Below are 9,042 nucleotides of genomic sequence, written 5' to 3' on the forward strand. Positions count from 1 at the left end.
ATTTTTATAAGTTTTCTTTAGTAGGCTAATTCAATTTAGGAAAGTAACAATTTCGATTTTTTTTTTATCAAAATGAAGCGAAATTTTAGGAAACAACTTTAACGAAAATTCGTTTTGACGCAAACTTCCTTCGTTTTAATATAGTTTCCAATTCATTTTTTATGTAGATTCGGTTTGACTAAAATATCCCTAGACCAAAAACCTCGTTTCGACCAGCACAACCCACTTCCATGAAAATATCCGACCAGTGCAGTGTTGCGGCAAGAACTGGGCTGTTATAGCTCGACCTATAACTCAGTGATATGCCAGAAATAAGAGACTGAAGGGTCTTCTGTGAGATATTTTTATTATCTCAAAGTACAATTGTTTATTTAACTTTTAACAAAACGAAGCTGAAATAAATAAATACGATAATTAACAGGCTGAAGAACCATTGCATTTAACACAAAAAATTAAAAAATAAATGTGCAGCATAAATTAGAAAAAGTGGTGACCACAATTACTGTCCGCCCTGATAGCTCAGTTGGTTAGCACGGTGACCGAAGAAGCTTCAAGATCAAGCGGCGCTGGTTCGACTCTCAAAGATATGCGTTTAAGAAACGCATTCCATAAGGACTGCTCTTCATTGGCAACTGATGGATGTAATAATTCCCCGGCAACAACACTTCAACAATCGGAAACTTTACTCTGCCGACCTCGGTAACCGGCACTGCGTCAAAAGCCTCTACAAGTCTACAAGCATGCGAAACTACCTGGAATAACCTATCAAGACTTTGTCAGTCCGTGGATAAAGATTCAACACCAACCGAAGAAACTCTCGCTCAGCATCGATATGGTCAATAGCGTGGGTTTAAAACAGAATCAAAACTCTGCAAAACGGTTTCAGTAAAGGATTCCATATTGTCCAGCCTTCCTTAGCTGATGCGCAGCGCTTGTCGGAATGATCAGCAGTGCGCTGACCGCTTGTGAGCACAAAGTAACAAAAAACGTTGCTCCAGATCAGTTGCTTTTTCAATAGAATGGAACCTTTGCCTTTTATGTGATTAAAAATATCAACATACAAGAAACCAACGACCAGAACCACAAGTCAATCATTTCATTTAAAGCTGATTATTATCTGCTCTAAAAAAGTCAGGAGTCCATTATGTTGAAATAAATTTCCAATTGCATAGATAAATTGCAGTAATTACACCAGCTAAGCACTTCAGGATAGTGTGATTATAAGCCCAAATTATTTTCTCACAATAGCTGTTTTTTTAAATACCCGCATCAAAGATATTCGGAGTTGAGAAAAGCATAAGCACATTGCATCACTTCAGAAACCATCACAAAACGCTATTTTTACGTAGTCACTTTTCCAATGACGCATGGGAATGCCCGTAATGACGCACTCAAACAGCTAGCTCTGTCCATCTGCTTTGGTGACGGAACCAACAGCTTCAAGATGATTTGACAATTTTTTTTCAGGGTTCTTCGTCTTTTTCTTAAGTGACGTCATAGTCTTGTCAAAGCGCTCTACGAACGCGTCACATTCTTCTCGCGTCGTTCCAACGGCGACGGCAACTGTGAGATAAGGACATGGATATCTATCGCAGTGAGACCCGTACCCTGTGAAAGTGAATGATTCTATCGTCTTTGTCGTGCCTTGTGGGACAACCCTGAAATACAGCAGGGTTGTTAGCACATCGTGCAAGAAGTAAGTTTAAAGCCAAATGGCGAGAGGAAACTATCTGCTATTTGAATTCACCTGGAACCGGATACGCGTCTCGTGAACAGCATTGAGCCCAACTCGGTCACAGCCCGACTGTCTCCATCTACGCTTGACAAGCTAATTCCTGGAACAAAATATTTGATGAACGATATTCAACACAACAAGGAGAATGCAAAGAGGGGGTAGTGGTAAGGGTACCATCATGTGAGTTTGAAGTATCAAGCTCAAAATAAGATTTGACATGTTAGCCTAGGGGTGGATGTCCTACCTTAGAGGTTGCTCTAAGATGATCCCGAACATCCTAAGATTTTCATGCTAATTTGTCAAGGGTGGGTGAATAATGGCTATTTTAAGGGGTTGGTGACTACAAGGTTGGGAAGCAGTGAAGTCAATACTTAATCAGGCGCATGAAAAAGACTTTATCCCATGTAGCAAAAATTAACGTTGGAACGATGTAAACAAGACATTTTGCATCACCACATGTTGTCTGCCAGTGAAATAATCACATACCGATCGATATTTGATTATGCGGAGTGTCCAACAATCTTTCTCCGTGCTTCTCAGCAACAACTGCTAGTTCCTTTCTCATGTAAGAATAGTTTTCCTGGGAAAGTTTTAATACGTCAGAGCATTGTTACAACGAAAATTTACTCAAGCGAAGAACACAAGACAAACTTGTCTAAGTAAAACAGACCTCGAATCAAAGACGTCAAATAATGTCACACTTGAATTTCACATTGCAAATAAACCCTGGTAGCGAAATCCGTCAAGTAACAGATTTTGCTATCAGGAAAGCCAACGTTCTTATAGTTGCTAATGATCAACTAATAACATTGATTGAATGTTTGTTTAAAGAAAAACCTTTCTTTCGGCTAGAAGCTTCTTCAGGCCATCTTGACCCATCTCTAGCAACGTAATCAGTAAATCAATCGCTGGAGCAGCCGACGCACGACCGGCGTAAGTTGCCGCCACTTTCGTCAGGAAATCGTCCTTGTTGAAACTTGCCACGATAGCGCCCCCTACCGGAACAAGAAAGTTCTTATCGCAGCTTTGGACGAACGCGTCCACTCGTCCTGTCCGTGCGGCCTGTGTAACGTTAGATTGATCAAACTTTATGCTCTTTTTTGCATCGGTGATTCGACATTGAATCTTAACTCCTGCTTAATCAGTTTTTTCATCAATTCAATTTGCAATAGGTTGATATTGTGTCATAACAAGAACGGTGCATTTCCTTTCAAATCAACATGGTGTTGCGAGAAAGGTTTAAAACCAAAGCATTCTACGAATTACGATAAAACAGAAAACCAATTTACTCTTCAGAGTCAGCCAGCGATGATGCTTTGCCGACAAAAATATGACATTTTGCACAGAGAAAAATAGCTTCGAAAATTACAAAATTCCTTTATTTGAAAGACATATTTACAAATTTTCGTAAAGAAAGGCTGCATAATCAAAAGTAGTCTTTAGAAAATCGTCTTCTGATGGCTTGAGTCATAATTTACAAACAAAATTTTTCGAAAAGATAATTTTGATGCTCACTTCTCGCAAGCTGTGCATGGATTTCGAAAGCTGAAGTCCATAAGCGTTATTGACGATATGAGGAATCTCGTGGGTCTTACATAGCCTGGCTACGTCTTCCAATCTGCAAAAGAATATTCGCGAATCTATGAGAGAAAGAAGAGATGGCAGTAGCGCTGCTAGGGGGTACTATTGGACTCGGGCTCGAGGCGATTTTGGGGGCTCGTAACCTTTCAAAGGAGCCCAGGAACTAGAAAAAACGCCACATGTTCTTTGGATCTACTGTGTTTTCCTCAGAAGTGTCTTTGACTTGGAGCCCGAGGATCGCATTGATACCGGACCGTGACCTACGACCGGACACAAATCATCCTCAATAACCCTGGGAGATGGAGTAAGGAAGTTTTGATAAAAGTTTTCCTAGCAGCAGGGATTCAATAAAACAATGACGAATCCGCGCTTCGGTGAAAAAATCGTTCTTAATAAGCAAAAATCGCTATTTGTACATCGTTTCAGCGTCTAGCTAATTAAAGCGAAAAAATATGGCAAGTTTTGTTGGCTTCATCTTTTGAAAACACTGCTGCTTTGCACATACCTGTCAGGGACTCTCGGCGTAAAGCATGATGTCGTAGTGTGAATGCAAAGTATGCTTTCCGCTCCATGCTTGAGGATAGCTTCTTCTATCGCTTTTGTGTCTGTGCGTAATTCATCGCCCTCCAATTGATTCTCGATGACTATCGGTTGGAAACCGGCCGATATCATGGACTGGACGAATACAAAATAATTTATTGCTAAAAGCAATGAGCGGCGATTTTAAGTTTCAAATCCAAAACATTTGTTAAGGGATTAATTGGTTTAATCGTACACTTGCCCTTCTCGAGAGGAAAATCAGTGATAAATTTAATTCCGTGTATTTTATTGACTACTCGATAACCTAGAGTTGGTTCATGGCTTTTAAAGGCCAGGATAATTATAAACCAAACTTGTGCCAGTAATTCAAATCGTCTGTTAGTGTGGTGCCAAAAATCGAACTTTAGATGACAATTTGCCGACCAGAAATACATGTTTCAGTCCTCCATCAATGGCATTCGACAAATTGCCCAGTCAAGTATGAATAGAAAAATAAGATGGCCAGCTTAGGGGCAACATCAAAACGAATTCGAAAAGAACGAAATATTCACCTTGAAGCAAGACTTTTGGTCTATTCTTGGCCATATTATATATTTAGCTTTGGGCCGTGATGACCGCAGTGTCAGGAAGCAAAGTAAAAGAGTCATCCCGGTTGCCATGGGAACTATTATACACGAAGATACTGACTTTGTGGCTGAAACATAAACAGTGGTAAAAGACAATTGAAACAGGCAAATTGCACATCAGATAATCGCATAATCTGTTTAATAGTGTCAAAATTTGACATTTCAACTCATTGTTTAATCATCTGCTAGAAATACAGATGACAATGTTCTTGTACTCTGGTTGAAGTGAGTTAAATGCATATTATATATATAAAAGCTTAGTAAATTTACATAATAACTGTTTGATTTGCGTATAGTCTGGGACAGAGCTTCCCAAACTTTTTTGCTCGCGACCCCTTTTAATCTCCTAAAATGTTTCGCGGTCACCTTACGATTAAAGCGACAAACAGTGCGAAATATACGTTTGTGATATTATTGAAAAGCTTACATTAAACAAAAACCAAACACAATTTACCGGCACTCAGTTCAGTTTGTTTTTATATATTTCTGACCATCACAACGAAGCCTATGGGTACTGGGTAGCCTACTGGAAAGAAAACAAAAAAGCAAACACATTTATTCAGTCTGATGGGTGTGACTGCCTTTTGCTACAAAGCAAGTCCACTCGTGGCTGAATGTTAGTTAAAGCTGGTCTCAAGACGGTTTCAATGTTGCTTAGGTTGGAACGGTAGGTGAAGTGAGAACATTTCAAATAAATCATTTTGAAATTTTGGTTTCCAGATGTTCAATTTTTTGATGAACGCATCAATTTTAGATTTCAATGCAAAATATTGATGTTTTCTCCTAGAAGGGACAAATTATGTTCGTTTAGTTTTTCAAGCAAATCTGACATCTGACATAATTTCAAAAGCTAGATGTAGTAGTAGTCCAGGATTTTTTGGTACATGTTTTTCTACAGGGAGCATGCCCTTCGTTACCCCCAACCTGCATTTAAAGACCGGAGTTGTCTTGATGACCGGATGCCTCTGAAAATGACTGAAACCGAAAAATCACGATTTCGGTTTTCAACGTTAATTGGCTAGCCATTTTAAAGCTTTGATTTTTGAAAGCCACCTCACTTCACGATGCAATAAAAGAGTTTTTAACTCCGATTCTATTTCGCCTCATAAATTTTCAAAAATACGGGCAGCCTATTGAGTGCGCGACTCTTAATAAAGTTAATAACTGTCACAACATCTCGTACAGATGTGTAATATGCAGTACTTTGTGCAAATTGGTATACTCTCTGCGACCCCTGAAGTTTGTTACGTGACCCCTTAGGGGGTCGCGACCCCCAGTTTGGGAAGCCCTGGTCTAGGACCTAGGTAAACTAGTTTTCAGATTGACATTTGGAATTTTTAAGCATTAACAAATCAATTTCCTTCAGGCTTCACACTTAAAGCTTATATAAAAGGTTTTATTTTAATATACTGATCTCTCTGTTACTCCCCTATGGCCCACAACAAGCTTCAATAACAAACACTAAAATAAGCACTATAAATGACAATCAAATCAAATATAGTTATTACTATCTGAAGCCTTTACAAATTGTTTCACCTAACGGATCATCAGAAGGTCTTATTAAGACCTTCTGATGATCCGTTAGGTGAAACAATTTGTAAAGGCTTCAGATAGTAATAACTATATTTGATTTAATTCGCTCTGCTTTGCCTTTTTGCTTGGCATTGAGCACTTTTTGTAGTATTAATAGTTTTCATTGTTTTAATAAATGACAATCATGTGAATATTTACAATCAATAACAACTACCTCTTTTCAACGAACGTCGTTGTCATACCAGTAAAGACCTTTTTTACAAAAGTGGTCAAACAAAAAAGCTAATACATGGAACAACAATCAATAGTTACCAACTTGGCGAATGAAATCCAGCACTAGCTTGGTGCACAGCTGGTTGAGAATGCTTGAACCAACAGCTTTTGGTTGAACTGCTGTGACGTCACCAGAGCGGCCAACGCCATGAGCCAATCTAGAATGCATGAAACAGTTGCAACAATTTTGTTCTAACACTTTATACAAAACAAACGCTGTGAAACAAGGTAAAGTAACAACGTTTTCAAGATATCATGATGAAAATGAAAAAAATGAAAATGAATCTTGTCTCCATTTGGCAAGAAAAAAACTGGCATTTTAACAGCATCACTCTAATTTATTATTAGTTTGAAGAGTAAATTCTCAGCAGTACTTTGAAGTATCTTGAAACATTCACCTAAAATTTCTTCGAGCCACTAGATTGGAGTACACGCGACCTTCTCGTTCTCCAGCACCGCAATTACCAACCAGATTATTGCTATCAAGTTGAGAAAGTTCAGACAAAAGAGTTTCAATCAAGTCTTCACTCCATCCTTTGTCTGGAATTTTTTGCTATAAAGTAAACACAGATGTAAAATACTGAAAATAGGTGGATGAATAAGAATACCATTTTTAAATTTGATCTAACAATGCTGTAATGCATGAATGATGTAAGATTTGATTACTTTGTACTAAACTTAATTGAATTCGGTAGTAATTTTATCTGTCACGATAGCAATTTCTATTCCCTTTTTTATACGAACAAAAATATAAAAATTGTTTTTTGCACAACACAATAAAAATGAGACTTGGTTATTTCACACTAAAACTAATTGTTTTATTTTTGTTTTTTCAATACAGCAGTAATTTCATTTGCCACAAGGATAATTTCAATTTTCTCCACTCAATTCATTCATGCATTGTAGCATTTGTGCTTTGCGACCTAGAGATGGTGTCATTCATGTTTGCATCATCCGGACCATGGCATAAAGTCAGATATCCCATACAGCAACCTACAATGTCCAAAAGCGCAACCTATTTCGTCTCCTGGACACTTTATCCTCTGAAAAGATCAAGAAAAAAAGACAACAATGCCGAAGTCGCTGATTAGAGTTTTCGCAAACATTTCAAATTTTTCCTTTGAAAAGATCAAGAAAAAAATACGTTGAAGTCGGCATTGCTGGTGCCGGAATTGCTGAAACAGTTGACCACACTAAGTATCTTCAAATAACAGTTGATAAACCGAACTTCACTTTTGGGTTAGGGTTATTTTGATTCACTGAGCCTCATTTTTGGGTTAGGGTTATTTTGATGAACTAAACTTCACTTTTGGATTAGGGTTATCGATTACGATTGTAGCCCCTTCATTACAAATGATCACAAGCTGCCACACTGGAATCATCATCATCATCATAATCCATCGTCGGTTTGTTCCCCACTAGTGGGGGTGGCCGATTGTTTCCGCGCAGCAATTGTTTTAATCCCTTTTCTCCATTTCACCCTGTCCCTTGCATCTTCCTCCTTCAGTCCGACTTTTTTAAATTCATCCTTCACTTGTTGTTTCCACGTTCTTCTTGGACGACCGCGTTTCCTCTTCCCATCCACCTTTAGATCTAGTGCCTTTCTAAGAAAACTTCCTTCCTCCCTCCTTATCACATGTCCATACCATCTTACTCCATTTGCCCTTGCCAGTTGGTCTATGGTCTCTCTCATCTCTAGCATATCCAACAATTCTTCAGTCCTTTTTTCCCTTCTCGTTTTCACCCCACACATTGCTCTCACCATTGACCTTTCCGTTCTTCTCAGGATTGATCTATTCATTTCCAACTAACATTTTTAGACAAAATTAGAAAGAAAAAGTCACACTTATTTGGTGGTGGCCCATAAAAATTCAATGATTAATTCAAGTGGAAAATATTAAAATGTTTGTGGAAACTCCGATCAGTAAATTTGGCTTTGTTGTATTTTTTTCTCCATCTTTTCAGGGGACGAAATAGGTGCATCCAATGTTCAACACCATCAAAAAAGTTCAGTATCTTTAATTCAATAATTGTCAAAGTTGCTTTATGTGCTGCTAAAAACATATATATTCGATCATCAATCTAAAAAATTTTGACTTAACGTTAAGATTTGACCAATGAGTTTACTTACATTATGATATACAGTACAATGATACATCATTTAAATGTATAGAAAACCTTAGCAAATTTATGATACAATTTAGTTCTGCTTACTATTACATCTGTGAGAAAATTGTAGAATGTATTAATGCCAAAGTAACAAACAAAAACACAGGATGTAATATCGATACAATACAACTAAATAATTCACCTTTAAAAGTATAATATGCTAAAGCCAACTTTTTAACACCAAACTTTGATAAACTTACATGTTCAAGTAGCCGACGAATAATGTGATTCCGCGATGTCCAAGACTGCTGAGCTTGAGATACATAAGAAGATGGAACTAAATTGTGACATTTTTGAAAACTTGTTACATCCATTGCTTTCAGTTAGGTAGGCCTAGTACGGTAGTATTAAGATAGCCTTACCATTTGATAATCTGAGGATTTGGACTGAAAAAAAGAGTAATGATGAAGTTATGAAACTGGCAACAGCAGAAAGGAGAGTAATAATAACAGATAGAAGGCGCCAGATGCAATTTGTAGGTCATATTCACAGAGATAAAGATTTGGAAAAATTAGCACTATTGGGGATGATGCAGGGAAAAAGAAGCAGAGGTCGACAAAGATTAACTTATTTAAACAGCCTGAA

General features: G+C 37.8%; 1 protein-coding gene across 1 annotated transcript; it reads right to left on the reverse strand.

Annotated features, from left to right (window-relative positions):
• Window positions 1-327: 327 nt before the first annotated feature.
• LOC145786484 (O-phosphoseryl-tRNA(Sec) selenium transferase-like) lies at window positions 328-8,835 on the reverse strand. Its single transcript, XM_082598148.1, has 10 exons — window positions 8,658-8,835; window positions 6,687-6,841; window positions 6,328-6,446; window positions 4,408-4,550; window positions 3,822-3,991; window positions 3,251-3,353; window positions 2,573-2,797; window positions 2,222-2,315; window positions 1,748-1,835; window positions 328-1,658 (listed from the first exon to the last, which is right to left on the reverse strand). Exons 1-10 carry the CDS (start codon window positions 8,769-8,771, stop codon window positions 1,400-1,402), a joined length of 1,470 nt encoding a protein of 489 aa, XP_082454274.1. The 5' UTR covers window positions 8,772-8,835; the 3' UTR covers window positions 328-1,399.
• Window positions 8,836-9,042: the final 207 nt, after the last annotated feature.

The sequence above is a fragment of the Aplidium turbinatum genome, chromosome 17 (assembly GCF_918807975.1).
Source record: "Aplidium turbinatum chromosome 17, kaAplTurb1.1, whole genome shotgun sequence".
NCBI classification, from domain to species: domain Eukaryota; kingdom Metazoa; phylum Chordata; class Ascidiacea; order Aplousobranchia; family Polyclinidae; genus Aplidium; species Aplidium turbinatum.